The 20,408-nt window shown below is 21.9% G+C and overlaps 2 protein-coding genes and 1 non-coding gene across 4 annotated transcripts; 1 reads left to right on the plus strand and 2 right to left on the minus strand.

The window, feature by feature from the left end:
* Positions 1–1,215: 1,215 nt before the first annotated feature.
* LOC127279750 (ATP-dependent RNA helicase DHX33-like) lies at positions 1,216–8,749 on the minus strand. Its single transcript, XM_051302277.1, has 7 exons — positions 8,393–8,749; positions 7,692–8,309; positions 4,021–4,253; positions 3,578–3,928; positions 1,910–2,108; positions 1,552–1,828; positions 1,216–1,464 (listed from the first exon to the last, which is right to left on the minus strand). The coding sequence occupies exons 1-7, from the start codon at positions 8,605–8,607 to the stop codon at positions 1,318–1,320; spliced, it is 2,040 nt and encodes a 679-aa protein (XP_051158234.1). The 5' UTR covers positions 8,608–8,749; the 3' UTR covers positions 1,216–1,317.
* A 565-nt stretch (positions 8,750–9,314) lies between these two features.
* On the plus strand, positions 9,315–9,433 carry LOC127279852 (5S ribosomal RNA). The gene has a single exon (XR_007842713.1). It is a non-coding gene; the product is annotated as a 5S ribosomal RNA (ribosomal RNA).
* Positions 9,434–10,197: 764 nt separating this feature from the next.
* LOC127279747 (major facilitator superfamily domain-containing protein 1-like) lies at positions 10,198–20,060 on the minus strand. Of its 2 annotated transcripts, none has more exons than XM_051302273.1 (7): positions 19,655–20,060; positions 18,427–18,703; positions 14,516–14,932; positions 14,116–14,427; positions 11,470–11,582; positions 11,143–11,378; positions 10,198–11,071 (listed from the first exon to the last, which is right to left on the minus strand). In XM_051302273.1, the coding sequence occupies exons 1-7, from the start codon at positions 19,791–19,793 to the stop codon at positions 11,027–11,029; spliced, it is 1,539 nt and encodes a 512-aa protein (XP_051158230.1). In that variant the 5' UTR covers positions 19,794–20,060; the 3' UTR covers positions 10,198–11,026. The 2 variants fall into 2 exon arrangements, with proteins under 2 accessions (XP_051158230.1, XP_051158231.1); XM_051302274.1 differs by having other exon boundaries at positions 11,181–11,378; positions 19,655–20,059.
* Between the last annotated feature and the right edge of the window lie 348 nt (positions 20,061–20,408).

Here is a 20,408-nt window from a genome sequence, read left to right on the forward strand (position 1 = left end):
AAAAATTAACTTTTTACCGCATGTGGGGGTTATTTTTACCTAAGAGTATAATTATTAAATTAAAAAAGACTATAAACTTTTTATATTCTTATTGATAATTAATTTAAGGTCTTTAGGTTCATCATATTTAATTTTAAATTATTACATAAATTATAGAAAAATAACAAAATTTATTTTATAAAATGTATATTATTTGAATTCATTTCAGTTTGATAAAATTTCTTTTGAAAAAAAAATTCAAGTTTTTCAAAGAATAATTTTTTCAAGGTCCACTTTCAGTTTTTCTCAATAAATATAAGATGAATAATTAGAAATAAAAATATTTAACAAGTTTAAAAAATTATTTGCTAAATAAATTTTAAGAATTCATCAAATAAAAGTAGAATTTAAAGGAAAAAGTTATTTTTAAAAAATAAGAATAAATATTGGAAAAAAAAGGTTTTCAAAAACGAGAATTTTAGAAAAATGAAAGCAATAAATAACAAAAATTTAAGAAAATAATAAGTCGAAGAAATTGAAAGAAAAAATGATAATTTTAAAAATTTCAATTAAGCGAGAATTTGAAGAATAATTTGAAAAAGAAAAAAAAATATAAGAATTTTATAAAAATGAAGAGAAATTAAATTTAATGTAATATGTACAGTGTGGAAAAGGGAAAATCGAGAATTTTATAAATTTTCAGAATAAAAGGAGAAATTGTGAGAAAATTGAGAATTTCTAACTAGTTTGTAAAAGTAAATAAATATATAAATTTTATGAATTGCAAAATGAAAAATAAAAATTTGATGGAAAAATTGCTTTAAAAACGAAAATTTTTAATAATAAAAAGATTTAAGAAGATAAAAAATATTACAAAATATAAATTGAAAAAAAAAATCGAAAAAATCTTCGAGTTTTAAAAAAATTAGAATTTATGATAAAAAATCGAGATCTTTGTTCCATTTGTAAAATTAAATAAATGTTAGGAATTTTCAAAAAAAAAAAATTTGCAATAACAAACCAAATTTTTAGTTTTATATTAACAATCCAAATGTCAGTGTAACAAATTATTTTAAAAAATAAATATCCTTTTAGAAAATTTTAATAATTCAAGGTTTTGTTACAAAATTCAAGTTTTTTCAAGGGTAAAAAAAAAATTTAAGGACATTTCAATGTCCACTGGACTGAAGTATAAATAAAATTTTTAACGTTCAAGGAAAAAATATAAACACTAAATTAATGTAATAAAAAAATTCTTTATTATTGTATAAATATTTTCTATTTACAGTATCTTAATACAAATAATAAATTGTTATATTAGTTATAACAAGTTTTTTTTTACCTCAACCAAGCTGTTTCAATAGTAGAAAGGCCTCGCATATAGTTTTTGCCAGTGCACACAATTTCAGTAAATAATACAAGAGAATGTTTTGTATTATGAAGTACTGAAGATGGATGTATTGAAACAGTTTGTCTTGAACCAAGCTGAAAAATCAATATTACAAATTTTAATACCAAAAAAAAAAATTCTCTTTTCCCTTTCATAGATAACAATTTTAATTAAAAACTTACAGTCATGTACGTTTGATCTCTTTGAAGTTCAGCCACATTATCGTAGAGACCTTCGAGAAGAGCTTTTCTTAAATTTTCAGTATTTGTTCCACAACTTGATTTTTCCAAATTAGCTCTTTCAGCCGTTTCAGCCAATTGTTTTCGAACATTACATGCATACTCTAAATTCCTGTGATGCAAATAATTTTCTTTACAAAAAACTTTCTTCTCTTTTGTTTCCACATAATTGCGATAAATTTTCAATAATGTAACATGATCTCCTTCCTCTGAGCTAAACCTAAAAATAAAATGAGACAATGAGAAAACATAAGAATCCTAATATTGATAATTTATTTGAAAATTTCAATGAAATACATACCTTGTTCTTGCAATAGCGGATTCTTTTCTTTTGCTTGGAGGTTCATTAAACACAGATTCTCCAGAGAGCATTGCAATAACTATGAGAGCTTCTTCCAAGCATTGGTGTTCAACAGAAGCTAAAATCACTTTTGTAAAACGAGGATCTAACGGGAAACGTGACATTGTGCGACCCAAAGTTGTTAATTGTGGTGGTGAGCCTTTGCAAATAAATAAGTCAAATTTTAATTAACATAATTAACAGGCATCGGATTATACGACTTTTTCTGACATTTTTTTTCGAAAATACGATTTTTTTCGACTTTTTCAAATAAAATGCGACTTTTATGACTTTTTTTTACATTTTTTTTTACAAATTTTTTAAACAAAATAAGTAATTTTTAGTATACAATGCAGATCTTCTTTAGATCTAATTTATTTCATTTATTTAACAAATTTTAAATTAAATTTTTTTTCTAAATTAATTATTTTTAATAATTTTAATGAAATTCTTCACAAATTCAATTATCTTAAATTGTTGATCAATATTAAAAATTATATGAAATTTTACAATTGTTTACAATTTTAAAAAAATCGAATAAAATTACCAAAAATTTCAATTTAAAACCTATAAAAAATTAAATAATTTTAAAAATTTTCCATCTAAAACTTTTTGAATTTTAATCATTTCATTTATAACTCTTCCAAAATTCAATTATTTTTAATGATTTTTAAAATATTCTTTGAAAATTCAATTATCTGAAAACATTTTTCAATTAAAAATTTTTAAAGTTCAATTTTTCTCTTTAATTTTTAATAAATTCTTCAGCAACAAAAATTACTAAAAATTTTATTTCAAAATCACTTGAATTCAATTATTTTCAAAAATATCAATTTAAAGCCTTCTAAAATTTAATAATTTCTAAAACATGCCTACTGTAACTCTACCAAAATTTAATGATTTTAAATTATTTTTTTATAATATTCTTCAAAAATTCAATTATTTGAAATAATTTTTCAATTAAAAACTTTTGAAATTCAATTTTTGCCTGTAATTTCTAATAAATTCTTCATCACCAAAAATTTCTATTAAAAATCACTTGCAGTTGAATTAATTTCTAAAATCTGAATTTTAAATCCTTGAAAATTCAATTACTTTTAAAAAAATGTTTTTCTAAAATTATTTGATAAATTATTTTCAATTCTGTAAAATTGAATTATTGTCTGAAATTTAACAAATTCTTTGGAAATTTAATTATTTCTAAAAAAATTTCTAGTTTAACTCTTCCAAAGTTCAATTATTTTTTAAAAAATTCAATTATTTAAAAAAAGTTACAAATAAAAAATCTAAAATTGAATTGTCAGAATTTTTGTTTTTAAAAATTTGTCCTATTTAGTTAAAATTTTTAAAATTTACGTCTTCGATTCTGAAATATTCGAAATAAATTTTCTTGATAATATTTCTAATTCTTATTAAGAAATTAATAAAATAGATTTAATATCGAATGACATTAGTTATTTAAAGTAAAATACTTATTAACTAATTAAATTTAATTAAAATAAAAAAAATTGACTTTTTCGCTTTTTTTTTTAATGTAAATCGACTAAAACAACTTTCTTTGCGCCTTAAAGTCGATCCAAGGACTAAGTTAAAAAAAAAAAAAGATGATTTTTAATGAAAATTGTTTACCTCTCACAGCGCCAAGTTTTTCTAAACATGCCACTGCTACTTCAATAGCTTCTTTTGGTGGTTTATCCATAAAATCAAAAGTTGTAATATCAATACCGATAGCCAATAATTGAAGAGCAACGCCAACAAGAGAGCATCTTAAAATTTCAGGAATAGGCATTTCCGCCAAAGCATCAAATTCAACTTTAGTATACGTTCTATAACAACATCCAGAGGACAATCGACCAGCACGACCAGTTCTTTGACGAGCCTGTGCCTTAGATACTTTTTCAACTTTCAAACTATCAAATCCAGTTGTTGGATGAAACATTCTTGTTTTTACAACGCCAGTATCAATTATATGACGAATACCTTGAAAATTTTCAATTGATAAAATTTGAAAAAATAAAAATATTACATTTTTTTTTTTTTTTGAGAATTGAGAAATAAATTTTATTACACACCTCCTATTGTAACGGAAGTTTCAGCAATATTTGTCGATATAACTACTTTTCGCATTCCTGGAGGAGATGGTCTAAATGCCTCTAATTGTTGATGAGCTGGTAATGCAGCATAAAGAGGAAACACTTTTACAGAAGGAAATCCTTTTCCTTCTGCTAATTTGGCTGCTCCTCGACAAAGCATAACTGCATTCTCTATCTCCTCTTGACCAGTTAAAAATACTAGAATATCTTCACTGTAAAGAATTAATTATTTATTTTTAAAATATCATTATTTTATATTTATATCAAAATGTTCATTCAAATTTTTTGAATAAAACTCAATTTTCATAACTATGAAAATAATTTAAAGATTTTTTGAATTACAATTACTACAAAAAAAAACAAGTAAATTAAATAAAAAAAAAGAAAATGTTAAATCATTATTATATTATATCGCGTCAGAGTTACATAAAAATAAATAAAAATTTCAAGTATTATTATGTGACAAAAATTCAATTATTTTTGCAATTCATTTTTTTTTTCATCAAATATTTCAGGGTGTTATAAAATTTATATTTTCAAATTTTCCAGATATTTCCCTGAAATATTTTTTCTGACTAACAATTTTCTTGATATTTAATTTGTAATTTCTGAAAATTCCCTGACTTTTAAAGAATTTTAAAAAAATTTCTAACTTTTATCTAAAAACCAGTTTTCACTAATTTCAAGTTCCTTTCTGATTTGCGATCACCCTGTATTATGACAATTAAATTATTTCCATATTTTGTAATTTTTCAGAAAATAGAATTTTAAAAATTAAATAAAAATAATTAGATTAGAAAATAATTAAAATTTTCAAGTACTTTTTAAAAATTTTAATATATTACGAGTGCACTAGAAAAAATGATAGAGGTACAGGATGTTAAATTTCCGAAAATATGTTGAATTTTGTTCCTAATGAATAGAAAAAATATGAATTAAATTTTAAATTTCTGTAAATATATTTTTCGAATTCGACAAAAAAAAAAAATTTTTTTTAAAAAAGGTTGTGTTTTTGATTAAAATAAATAATTTAAAATATTGTTTTCAATTTACAATTTTTATATATATTCAAAGTAATTTTCAAAATATTTATTCATAAACCAATTTGTAGAATTTCCTATCCCCGAAATACGAACCTGAAGTACGCAAACGTTTTTGATAAACGATTTTTAAAGAAATTATTTTTTAAAATGAAAAATTCTATAATTTTTTGTCTAAAAAATATTTTTTTATAATTTGTTGATTAATGAAAAGTACAAGAAATATTTTTTAGGCAAAAAATTATAGAATTTTTCATTTAAAAAAATTTTTTCTTTAAAAATCGTTTATTATAAACGTTGCGTACTTCAGCTTCGTCCTGAAATTCGACTTAAAAAAAAAGAAATTAACAGAAATACTCTAGTCTCTTTATTTATAATATTGTTTTTAAAAATAAGAATTATCAAAAAAACAAATGTAATTTATGTCACTTTTTTACAAAATATTTAATAAAATTATACACAACTTTTGCGTTATCAAAATTTTGACTGAAAAATATTAAGGTTAACAATTTTGAAATATTATTAAAAAAGTGTGGAAAAAATTGGTGATGAAAAATAATTAAAATTGGGAGAAAAAAGTTTAATATTTAAGAGAGACCAATGAAATTTCAACTCATTTTTTTTCTTTCATTCATTGAAAATCTATATGCGAGAAATTCAGAAGAATCATTAAAAAAAAGGGAGGAAAAAATTGCCGATAAAAAAATAGTAAAAATTTTGAAAAAAGTATAATTTTAAAAATGTTTGAATTATAATAAAATAATATCAACTAATATATTTTAGAAAATTTTAATAATTCAAGGTTTTGTTAAAAATTCAAGGATTTTCAAGGTTCACTGGACATCCTGAAAAATAATTGATTATTTTGAAAAATATTGATATTTGACAAAAAAAATCTTATTAAAGAAAATTTATTTTCCCAACTTTTTCATAATAAAAAATTAATGATTTTTAAAAATTCAAGGTTTAAAAAAAAATCTATGTGAATTCATGATTTCTTCAAACCTTAACGAAAAAAACCCAAAAATTTTAGTTTTCACCATAAAAATCAAATTTTCAGTTATTGTCATTATGATTTTTGTAATCAACGCATTAAAATACATAAAAGAACGTAATTTAAAAAAAACCGGAGATATTTTTAAAAAATTCAAAATTCCAAAATTATTTTAAAAAAAAAAGTTTTCCCAAGACCGGGCTAGGCTTAAAATTTTTGTAAAGGGAAGTAATTTTTTTTGAAAAATTTTTTTAAAACAAATCGAATGATACAGTTTTAAGAACAAGATTTTAACCTTTAAATTACAAAAAATATAGTAAATTTTAATTTTATAATTTTTTGCATAAAATTTTTGAAAAGTTCAGTTAAAAACTATATTTTGAAAGAAACTTTTAAAATTAATGCATTTTTATGAGTATTAAATATTAAGAAACTATTAAAATTCTCCAATTTCAGGCCTCGAATCAGGCAAACACTTAATCCACTTTTACAGATTTTTTATTAAAAATTTTTTTTAAATAATAATAATTTTGGAAGAGTTAAAGTTGAAATTATTAGAAATGATTGAATTTCAAAAGATTTGGTTAATTTTCAGACAATAATTAAATTTTACAGAACTAAAGATAATTTATCAAATAATTTTATAGATAACATTTTCAAAAAATAATTGAATTTTCAAAGATTTACAATTTAGATTTTTGAAATTAATTGAACTTCAAGTGATTTTTAATTTAAAATTTTTGATGATTTTTGTTACTAAAAAATTTATTAGAAATTGCAGACAAAAATACAATAATTTGAAAACTTTTTAAGTGAAAAATGGTTTCAGATAGTTGAATTTTCGAAGAACATTATAAAAATCATTAAAAATAATTTAATAATATTGGAAAGTAAATAAATCTTAGTTGATTTTAAATTGAAAATTTTGAAAATAATGTAATTTCAATCGAAATATTGGAAAATAATTGAATTTTAATTGATTTTGAATTGAAATGTTGGAAAATAATTGAATTTTAGTTGATTTTGAATTTAAAATTTTGAAAATAATTGAATTTCTATTGAAATTTTTAAAAATAACTGAATAATTTATTAGAAATTACACAAATATTGAATTTAAAAATTTTTTTCATTACAAAATGCTTTCAGATAATTGAATTTTCGAAGAATATTTTATAAAAAATTATTAAAAATAATTAAAATTTTAGAAATAATTTAATTTCAAGTGATTTTGAATTAAACATTTTTGGTAATTTTATTTGCTAATTTTTTTAAAATTATAAACAATTATTAAATTTCATAAAAATTTTAATTCAAAAATAGTTTAAAATAATGGAATTTGTGAAGAATTTCAAAAAAATTATTAAAAATAATTAATTAAGTGAAGAATTTTAGTTAAAAATTTGTTAAATAATTGAAATAAAGAAGATCTGAAGAAGATTTGCATTGTATCCTAAAAAAAACGTATTTTGTTTTAAAATTTTGTAAAAAAAAGAATTTTTAAAATCGCATTTTATTAAAAAAAAAAATTGAGACAAATCGAAGATGTCATAGTCGACGATATGTTGATTTATCATGGAATCCCTCATTATAATCAAAATAATAATTATAATACTAACTTTGGTGGAGATTCACGATTGATTTGAAAAACTGTTGAAAGAGCTGCAAAAAGATAATCATCCTGTGGTTTTGTGGCATGAAAAATTTCAACATCATGTTGACGACCTTCAATATATGCAACTTGACCCTGAAAATATTCGGCAAATTTCTCTACATCCATTGTTGCTGACATTATTATTAATTTCAATGGGGGATGATTTTTAAGTTTTCTTAAACTTTGTGCTCTTTTTGTAACACCAAAAAGAACATCGGTGTGCACTGATCTTTCGTGAGCTTCATCCAATATTATTACAGAATAATTGGAAAGAACCTCATCGGTCATTGCTTCACGCACCATCATACCGTCTGTTACATATTTAATTCTTGTATCGGAAGAAACTTTTTCATCAAAACGCACACAATAACCAACTCTTTTTCCACAAGATTCACCTTGTTCTTGAGCAACACGACGAGCGAGAGTCACAGCAGCAACTCTTCTTGGTTGAGTAACTCCAATGCAACATCCACGACCTGCGATGCCAGCAGTATATATTAACTGTGGAATTTGTGTACTTTTTCCACTTCCCGTTTCTCCTATTATTATTAGAGTATTGTGCTTTCTTATTAGATCAAGAATTCTGTGAATTAATATATCATATATATTTTAAATCGAAATTATAAGTAAAAAATTAGTATATACATAACCTCAATATTTACATACCCTTTTCTATGTATATAAACTGGTAATGATTTTCTTTCTTTTTGAAGTTCAATATTTGTTTCATTTGACAGTTCAAAATTTCTATTTTCTTCAACTTTTTGCACTTTATTTGATTTTTCATTTAGTGTTATAATTGCTGGTCGTTTAGGTGCTAGTTTAGAAAAACTAGAACTCCCTACATTATACTTTGATTCCGCAAAGTCGTAGACCCCCATATTTAAAATTATTTCTCACTTTTTAAAAAAAAAAAAAAAACATATACAATAAATGCAATAATAATTTTTTATTTAATTGAACACGTGAAGGAGAATTTATGGAGAAGGATAACACGCACAAATGCCTCTCAGCGTATTAACTGTTTAAAAAACATAACCAACCACGTTGTGCTGTTCAGCTGTTGATGTTGATAAAGCGGATGTTTTTGGAAAATAGAAAATCATAACAAAAAAATACCAATTTTCCATTGAAAGTTGTCATCTTTTGTTATTTTCCGTTAACAAATTTTTTATTTCATCAAGTTTTTTATAAAAGAAAAATTTTAAAAAATTCAAAGTATCATTTAGTAAATATAATTTCTGTTCATTTCTGAAGCTGGCTACTATTTTTTTTTATATGTATCAAATTTTGTAGTTTTTGCGAATAAAAATATGTCCCAAAAGTAATTTTGCAAAATTTTAATTTTTTCCAGAGTTATTGTCAGAACAATTTTTATAAGTAAAAAATTAGAAATTATTTTTTTTTTTACTGTTCTATTTATGATAGATTTTACTACGATTTAATTTGAGTAATACACGCAATAATCAAGTTTTTGAACAAAAAATATTTAGTTGATGTAGTCCTTAATTTGTTTATTAGCAACAATTATTATAAACCAAAAAATATATGTATAACATATGTACAATTTATAAAACTTTTAATATCAGTCAACACTCATTTCACTGTGAATGCACTGGTTCTCGTCCGATCACCAAAGTTAAGCACAATTGAGCGCGGTTAGTACTTGGATGGGTGACCGCTTGGGAATACCGCGTAGTGTTGACTTCTTTTTTTTTTTAATTTTTTATATTATTTCATGAGTCAAAAGTTCTGAACGTTGAAATGAACAAAATATTTTTTTGCAATCTATAAATTATTAAAAATTATGATGTCAATGTAAAATAAAACAGTAAATTAAACAATTATTAAATTAATAATTTATTTTTAGATATTTGAAACAATATTTTGTAATAAAATTTGTACTTAAAGAAGTTGCAAAAAAAATTTCGTTCATTTAAACGTTCAAAACTTTAGACTCATATTATTTCAAATTTTTCAAAATTTAGTTTACTTATTTTGTTTATTATTTACAACAATTATTTCTTTAATTAATTCTTATTTTTGAAAAAAATATAAATAAATAATTTTTTTTTTTATAATTTTCTGTTAACTATTGAAAAATCTAGTATTTTTACTGTTTAGTTCAAAAAGTTATAAAAAATAAACTTGAAAAAATAGTAGAATTTTTTTTACAAAAAAATTTTCAAATTCGATTATTATTTTAAAATAAAATAATTCTATATAATTCCATAATTTCTTTGGGCATAACTAAGATGACTTATAATTTTTATGTTTTTTATTAGAAAAAATTACCAAAACCTGTAAATCACTAAATTATGATAAAGTTTAATTAAAAACCAGAACGTCTTGAATATAAAAACATTGTTAATTATAGAACTATTACAAATTATATATTTTAAAAGTAACTAGTATTTATGTGAGAAAAGTCATTTGTTTCAATTTCTCAAAAAATAGAAATAGGCATAAAATAGAATAAAAAAAATTTATTCATTAAATTTTTTAAACTTACATATATACAAATTACAATAATAATTATGATAAAATAAAAATCAACTTATATATTAAAATATTATTACATTTAAAGCTATTTAATTACACACACAAATATTGACATGTACATATGTATATATATATATATATAATTATAACGAAGGTACAAAACATAAACAATATAATTATATATATAGTTATCTGTCAGATCCATGTACAAGTAGAAGTATATTTATATTTTTTTTACAATCACTTTTATACTTTTGAACGTTTTTATCTTAAAATATGTATCTTTTTGCCATCGAAATAAAATGTGTTTTAATGATAGATGCCAATTGAAAATGATAAAAAATACATAAACTTAAATTTTAGATCTTTAAATATAATACCATATAAATATTTAAAACACATTTTATGTTCCATAAAACAATTTTGTCTATAATTTGCTCTGTAGTTGATACACGAGTTTTTATACTCTTTTTGTTACCAGAACTTATCAACCTATTGATTTGCGCAGATATATATATGTATATATATTTAGGATTTTCAAAAAATTGAACATTTATTTACGATTATCACAGTATTTACTGCGCAAAAGGAAGACTGAAGAAATTATTTTTTTTCGTAGTTTGAGAGTGCAAATCATTAATTTCCTAATATTGCTTTAGCTATATTTTAATTACATACTGTTTGAACAATATTAAGGAAACATTAATGAATTGCGAAAACTCAATAAAAGATTAAATTTTTTCCTTATAGAATAAATTCATTAATTTAATAAAATTGTCCTAAATGATATATCCTACATCATTGGATTGTATTATATGTGAGGCCTTTTATATGCACGGGAACCTGAAATTAAAACAATAAATGTTAATTAAAACTTAATTGTACTTTATAAGTGAGTGAATCTAGCTACATACTGCAGCTCCGATCCGAGTTAAATATCGATTACGCATACGTGTGTCTGATTGAGATTGAAGCAAATCATCTCCGGATAGGTCGGTAGTTGATCCTGATGCCAGCAATTGTTCCCTTTCCACTACATCAATAGATCCACGACATTGATCATAATTCAATCGTGCACCTGGTGTCATGTTCAAATAACCACCTGTTGCTCTATCAGATATCCAAATTACAATCACTGTGATTAAAGAAACTAGAAAAAAAAGAGACAATTTTTTATAATCAACATTTTTGATTTTGGTAAATTAAAACTTAATTCTAAATTAAGATGATGGGAAACTCACTCCATAACCAAGAGAGGAAGAATATTTCTAACATGAAATATCCACCTTTATCGACAATCATTCCTGATATTATCGATACTACGGCTAATCCCAAATTCTGCACTGCTTGAGCACTGAAATAAAGAGAATAAAAAAATCATTTAATATGCACATAAAAAAAATAGTATGCTAGGTCAGAAATAATTACCTAGAGCGAATTTGGTTTATTATTTAAAAAAAAATCTATAATGAATAAATATTTCCGTATGTATTTATTTAGTAAAATATTTTTTATTATTTAAGAAAATAATTTTTAAGGAGTGACCAAACTTTGACCCCCTTAAATTTAAACTATATATTTTATAAAATTTTATTATTTTATTTTAAAATTAACACTGCTTTCGATTAATATTTCTCATTTTTTAAAAATAATGTAATTTTTTAAAAATAATATTTATTTAAAGTTCTGAAAAAATGCAAAAAAAAAAATAAATATTTACCCCCTAAATTAATTTTACTGTTGATTCTTTAAAAATTGAACTTCTTTCATAACATTGATTATTTTTTTTTATGATTTTGAACAATCAATCGTATGGATTTTAAAAAAACTTTAATGTTTGCAAAAATTAAAATTTCCAAAATGTACAAAATTAATTTTTTAAAAAATTTTATTAATGTATAATAATTTTAGATCCTGAATAATACTAGAAAAAAAATTACACCCCTTAACCACATTAATTGCGATAGTTTGAAATTTCACTGGTCCTTTTCCTTAAAAAAATAAAAATTAATTCAACTTTTCCCTCAATTTTTCAAATAATTTTTTTGTTGCATATTACTTTTGGGAATGATTTTAGTTTGTTTTACGAGTAATATAAAAAAAAAATTTTTGTAAAATCGAAGAAGTTAGATTAATAAATAAATTGTTTATATTTTTAACAAATTACTAGAAATATAGATTAATATAGAAATATTAATCGAAAGCTAAACGTGAATTTCATGAAAAAAATTTGGAATATTCAAAAAATATTGCTACACTTCACAACTTATATTATATTAATTACTAATGCCTTAAAAATAATAAAGCAACTCAGTCTAAGTAATTTTTGCTAATACAGGGTGTTCAATAATTAAAAAAAAATTCAAGGACTTTATAAGATTTTTCAATATCCAAAAAATTTTTTGTTAACTTCCACTTTCCTTGTAGAAACTATGAAAATATTTTTTATTTATAATAAAGTATTCTTTGTTCCTTAACTTTTCTCAATAAATATAAGATCAATAAGTGGAAGAAAAGTGTAAACAATTTTATAGTTTATACATAAAATAAAATTTGTTAATAAAATTTGTTAAATCTAATAATCGGATTGTTTATAATATAGAACTATATGATAATTCAAATTATAAAATTTCAAAAAATTTTATATGGAAAATTTTAGAAATAATTAAAATTTAAAATCTTTAAAATTGAATTTTTTTAAAATAATTGAATTTCAAAAAATTGTGTTAAATTGCAGACAATAAATATAAGAAAAGTTTTTAGTGATTTCTGTTGATGAAGAATTTATTAGAAATCAAATACAAAAATTGAATTCCAAAACTTTTTAATTGAAAAATCCTTTCAGGTAATTAAATTTTCGAAGAATATTATAAAAATCATTAAAAATAATTGAAATTTTTATAAATAATTAAATTTAAAGTGATTTTGAATTCAAAATTTTTGGTTGTTTCATTTGCCAATTTTTTTTTTAAATTATATTATCAAATTTCATAAAAATTTAAATTGAAAAATAGTTTAAGATAATTGAATTTTTAAAGAATTTCATTAAAATTATTAAAAATAATTAATTTAGTGAAGAATTTTAGTTAAAAATTTGTTATATAAATAATTGAAATAAAGAAAATATAAAGAAGATCTGTATTGTATATTAAAAACACGTATTTTGTTTTAAAATTTTATTTTAAAAAAATGTAAAAAAAAAGCCAAAAAAGTTGCTTTTTATTAAAATAAGTCGAAAAAAGTCGTATTTTTGAAAAAAAAGTCGGAAAAAGTCGTTATAATCCAATGCCTGATAGTGTGGAAAAAGGGAAAATCGAGAATTTTATAAATTTTCAGAATAAAAGGGGAAATTGCGAGAAAATTGAGAATCTCCAATTATTTTGTAAAAGTAAATAAATATATAAATTTTATGAATTGCAAAAAAAAAAGAAAATTTGATGTAAAAATCCCTTTAAAAACGAAAATTTTTTATAATAAAAAGATTTAAGAAGGTAAAAAGTATTTGAAAAAAAGAAATTTAAAAATAATCGAAAAAATCTTCAAGTTTTAAAAAAATCAGAATTTATGATAAGAAATGGAGATCTTTGTTCCGTTTGTAAAAATAAATAAATGTTAGGAATTTAAAAAAAAAATGTTCAATGAATGAAATTTTTTTTGCAATAACAAACTAGATTTGTTAGTTTTATATTAACAATCCGATTATCAGTGTAACAAATTATTTTAAGAAATAAATATCCTTTTAAGAAACTTTAATAATTCAAGGTTTTGTTACAAAATTCAAAAAATTTCAAGGTTTTTCAAAATTAAAAAAAAATTCAAGAACTTTTCAACGTTTTCAAGGTTTGCTGGACACAATGTACTATATAAAATTCTCGACCAATACTTACATTCCATAAGCAGTGCCAAGTTGATATTCAGGAACAACTAGTGCAATCAAAGGCCAAAGACTGCTCGCCAACATTGAATACGAAAGACCCAAAATGACCATACAAATATAAGGACTCACAAACGTAAATGCAAGAAGTCCATGTGCAACAATTGTACCAATAATACTGAGGAAAACCCATAAAACATTCTTTCCAGTTTTATCAATAACTAAACCAAACGCCGGCGATGCAATGGCAGACACAGAATAAAGCATTGAACACACGACATTTGCACTACTTGGATCTAAACCGTATTTTTGTATAAAAAATACTCTGAAAAATTAAAAGAAAATTATTAAAAATATTCATTGAAATACCTACGTTCATAAAATATTTTCATTTTAAATTTCAATTAACTTACTTTCCAAGTGCAATAAATGGAAATATCGCAACATAATAGGCGATACAAATAAATGCAACAAGCCAAAAGATTCCTCCAAAATCTTTCATATCAGTAAGTCTTACAATTCGTGGTTCTTCGCCTTCACCTCGTCTTAATACCTTTTCCATGCGTTTATCCATAAGTCCTAATATACAAGCACAAATCATTGATCCTACACATGTGACAGCAGCGAGAAAAAGTACAACTCCAATACACGTTGGTCCACGATAATATTGAGAGACATATTTATAAATTGGTTCCATTACCACGAAATTAACCGTGGATCCCACTCGGGCAAAACTTAACTGAAAACCAAATACCATATTCAATTCTTTGCCTTTAAACCAAAGGACAGCGTAACTATTTTGTGCTACTGCTAAAGACTCGGCTCCAATTCTGCAAGTGAAAAAAAAAAATAATTAAAAATTCTATATTATAAACAATAATTTCTAGCAATTGTTTACTAACGTGTGAATAAATTTTTAATTATCTAGAATAATAAGTTAAAAACATTAAAAATTTTATTTTTTCGTTTACGCTAGTAAACAATTCGTAGAAACTCTTTGATTTGGTAAATATTTAAATTTTATAATTATCTCATATAAGTATATTAATTAAATTATTATATTTTTAAAAATTAAATTTTAAATTACTAATTAATTATTTAAATAAATATTTATTAATTCAATTTAAACCATCTTTTGTAAAATCAGGCCTCGGATCAACTTTAAGGGTAAAAAAAAGTCGGTTTAGTCGAATTTTTTAATTTTAATGAAATTTAATTAATTAATAAGTATATTGCTTTAAATTATTATTGTTATTATAGATATTAAATCTATTTTATTAATTCTTTAAAAAGAATAATTCTTTAGGAAAATTATCAAGAAAATTTATTTCGAATATTTTAAAATCGAAGACTTAAATTTTAATTAAGTTGGACAAATTTCTAAAAAAAAAAAAATTCTGACAATTCAATTTTAGAGTTTTTATTTGAAACTTTTTTAAATAATTGAATTTTTAAAGAAATATTAAAATTATTAAAAATAATAGTTGATCTTTGGAAGAGTTAGTTATACATTATCATTTTTAGAAATAATTAAATTTCAAACAATAATTAAATTTTACAGAATTGAAAATAATTTATAAAATAATAATAATAATGCTTTCAAATAATTGAATTTTTGAAGAATATTATAAAAAACAATTTAAAATCAGTAAATTTTGAAAGAGTAACAGTTGAAATTTTTAGAAATAATTAAATTTTATGTTTTAAATTGTTGCTGAAAAATTTATTAAAAATTAATGACAAAAATTGAAGTTACAAATTTTTTAATTGAAAAATGCTTTCAGATAATTGAATTTTTGATGAATATTATAAAAATCATTAAAAATAATTAAATTTTGGAACAGTTATCATTAAATAATATTATTAAATTTCAAAAAGTTTTAGATAAAAAAATTTTAAAAAGGTAATAAAATTTTAAAAGATTTTAAATTTCATAAAAATTTTAATTGATATTAATTATTAAAAGTAATTAATTTAGAAAAAAAAAAAAAAAAAGTTCTGAATTGTATACCAAAAAAGACGTATATTTTTGAAGAAATTTCAGAAAAAGTCGAAAAAAGTCGTATAAATCCGAGGCCTGTAAAATAGAGAATTAATATTATATTTATATGTAAATAAGAAAAAGAAATAACAATTATTATGATTGAATTATGTTTAAATTTTAGATACGATTTTATTATTCTGAAAATTAGCGACGTTTATATTAAACTGAGCTCTGAGTTACGATTATATTGTTTTGATGATGGAATTACAATTTTATCAACGAGAGGCGTCGAATTCAATACAAGTATAATATACACTGTTAGAAATGATCGTAATTTTAATATACATAAAGTAATTAAATTTAAGAATTAAAATTCTTTATGTCCCAATTAATTATAAATGTTTATAGTAAAATTTGGTTTTATGGCTTTTTATAGGACAAGTAAAAGATATTAAGAAACATCTTTAACGTTTCGGAATCGGTACCGATTCCCTCATCAGAATTTATTTCATCAATTAATCCTGAGGAATTAATTTTAATAGTTGTGAATCAAATAAAAGATCATTTCTGTTAGTATTATTAAGAAATTTTTATGATTTGAGAAATGATATGTAAAAAAATTAAAATATTTTAAAAAAGGGGAAATTTAGAAAACTTTTTTTAAAAAATTATTAATATTAAAACGGATTTTTTGATCCATTTTTAGTTGAATCACAACCACTTAGTGGTTAGTGGTTGTGATTCAACTAAAAATGGATCAAAAAATCCGTTTTAATATTAATAATTTTTTAAAAAAAGTTTTCTAAATTTCCCCTTTTTTAAAATATTTTAATTTTTTTACATATCATTTCTCAAATCATAAAAATTTCTTAATAATACTAACAGAAATGATCTTTTATTTGATTCACAACTATTAAAATTAATTCCTCAGGATTAATTGATGAAATAAATTCTGATGAGGGAATCGGTACCGATTCCGAAACGTTAAAGATGTTTCTTAATATCTTTTACTTGTCCTATAAAAAGCCATAAAACCAAATTTTACTATAAACATTTAAATTTAAGAAACTGATATATTAAAGTGGAAGTAATATACAAAGTATCTTAAATTTCATTACCTATAAGAATCAGAATTAAAAAATTGCATTTTACTCAATACATGCATGTTCTTGTTTATACAATAAGTTTTTCACTAATCTAATACAGATTTTTCTAACATTGTAAGCATTAAGGAATATTTATATTTTTATCAAAGAAAATAACAGTTTTGAATTATAAACTAAAACAAACGGTGTTTATTTTCTTGATATTGAAAATTTATTTAAAATTATAATAAGAGTGTGTAATTCTTAAAAAAAATACTGGTGAATTTGAAAAAATTAAAAACTTTTTAAAAATGTTGTTTTTAATTTAGTTGAATAAAGTAAATATAAAATCTATACCTCCCTGAAGTTGGCTTCGACACTCAACGCCGAAAATTATTTTTCGCAGAATCAAAAATTTCAAATTATTATTTTTTAATTTTTCAATCCAAATTATACATTGGAAAATACTTCTCAATGCATTGTGTTGACTCAAAACATTTTTAAAAAATGTTTTGATATTTTTGGTCACATGAAAAATAATTTTCAACGCTGAGCGTCGACGCCAACTTCATGAAGCTAAATTTATGTTTATAATTTATAATTTTTTATGTTACAGCACACAGATTTTTTTTTATTATTAGTTCAAAAGATAATAATTAAAAAATAGTAATAAAAAATTGTCAAAAATTTTCGAAAACAAATTTTGAGATTGATTTTAAAAAATGAGAATTATCAATTAACGAAAGTTGTGCTAATTTAGAAAAATATTATTTTGATAAAATTATTTAGAACAAGTTTTATTTTACAAAATTCTAATTGGAAAATTGTAATATTAAAAATTTGTTATAAATAAAAAAATTATCGATTATTGTGAAAAATATTGATGTTTGAAAAAAAAAATATATTATTCTTCTCGCCTAGTATTAACTAATTGAATTTTTAAGAATTCGTTTTTGTTAACAGAAAATCAGTTTTAAAATTAGTTTTCACAATTCATGGTGAAATTTTGAATTCTTCAAACAATTGTTAACGATAATGTAGACCAAAAATCTATGTATAATTCGCATTAAAAGTTTTAATTTAAAAAAAAAATTCGAAATGTCTAATTTGAAAAATAAAAAATTTTAAGATTTAAGAAAAAATCAAGGTAAATTTATGATTTTTTCAAGGCATAACTAAAATCACATCATTTTTCTAATTTTTCAGTTTTCAAGATTGGAGATGTAAAAAAATTTTTTTTTTTTTTTTTACGTACCCAAAGACGAATCTTCCGACTACCATGAGCCAAAAGGCATCAGCTAATGCACCAAAGGCAACAATAAATTGGCCAATCATTGTAAGAGCCATATATATAATTGTTCCTAAACGAATTCCAAATACTCTATCTAATAAGAAACCTCCTATAAAGCAAAATATTACATTTGGCCAAGAATAAATTGAATATAAAAGGACGAATTGAGTCGTTGACATATGCAAGTCTTTCATTAAATTATCCTGAAGTGCTGCCGGATTATCATAGCAAAAATAAGAACCTATAAATGAAAGAGAAAAATAAATTAGTCACTTTTTAATTAATATATATATATACATTAACAAAAGAAATGTCATTGTCTGATAATAATTATTTGTTAAGAAGAAGTTTCCCACAAATGATTAATTAAACATACATATATCCAAATAAGGAAAAAAAAATGTGATTACGTGAATTAAATTCCCTTCGAAAATTATTTATAATATGTATCGCGTTTTTCATGCATGAGTAATATCATCTTGCAATCGTCATGTGTATCAGAAAATTCAATCTCTACATTAAAATGTAGTAGTGATTTTTTTAATTGGATTTCACTATAGTTACAAACAATTTCATTTTACAAGTGTATACAAAAAAACATAACAATGAATAATTTTAACTTGACGAAAAAAATTATCTTTATGAATACAAATCATTCAATAACAAAGCTTTGCATTGTTCACAATTAAGAATATTATTGTTAATAATATTAATTTACAAATTATGTAAAACATATAACAAAGCTATTTAAATTTTTGGAAAATTTTCTTATTCATTATCTATAGTGCCAATTATTACTTTAATAATTTATATTGTAAGTCAAATATTCCACAATAATTATCTCTAAAATTATAGCTTAAGTCTTATCAACGACAGCATTTGTGTTGATATTCTATTATCTGCATAATGTGAATGAAAAAAAAAGGAATTACAAAGATAGACGAAATATAAAACAAACGGAAAATTTATTTCAATATTTACCATAAATGTGTATTTAATTAAAAACATAATTTCAATTTTTTAATTTTTTAAATCTCAGCTTGAATATTTTAAAAAATATAAAATAAAATTATATATGACAGCTGAAATTATTTAAGTATTGTAAAATATAACTAATAAACAATGAAAATAATGATAGAAAATCCATTGTTTATTTAGACAGAAATTGATGTTTATAATTTTTATTTCTTACCAAAACCGAGTAAACACATAAGAATAAGTCCAGATAAACGAAAGCTAATTTTTTTTGGATTACAACAGCCATCATTATTTAATTCGTCTGATGAACTTCCCAGTGTTGACTCTGGACTCTCCACTATTCCACCCTCCATAATTTATATGTTCAACTAATCCTTTGTTATCTGTCAAAAGCTACTGATGCATTTACTTCTAATTTCACTATGTACGTCATCAACATCTGTTGATATTCGAACTCATTTGCACTAATTTTATTTAAATATACAATAAATTAATTGTATAAATATATTATAGGAAATAATACAAATTTTCAATTTTCAACTATTAAATAAAAACAAACGAGAACTTTAACATCTGTAGCAATACAATGTATATATGTTAAAATTTTCTCATTTGTTGCAACTATCACTACGCATGCGTCAATGATCCAAATAAATTCAGAGGTTGGTATTACGCATGCGTAAACTTTTCATATACTATAACTGATCTTATTAAAAAAAAGGAATTTTCAAATGAGAAATTTTTATTTAAAAAATACGTGACAAAAAATTTATCTACCTAATATTAAACTATATATTATTAAAAAGAACATTTTATTTTAATATTATGCGAGACCTGAGCCAGGATTATTTTTTTTTTTTTTTTGGAAATTACTGTTTTTTTATTCTCTGTTAAATTGTAAAATTTTTTGGAACAATAAATGAAATTTTAAAACTTAACGTTATGAGAAATAATTATAATTTATAATT

This window comes from Leptopilina boulardi, unplaced genomic scaffold (genome assembly GCF_019393585.1).
Source record: "Leptopilina boulardi isolate dan_hultmark-lab unplaced genomic scaffold, ZJU_Lbou_2.1 LbouV2_223, whole genome shotgun sequence".
Lineage (NCBI taxonomy): Eukaryota > Metazoa > Arthropoda > Insecta > Hymenoptera > Figitidae > Leptopilina > Leptopilina boulardi.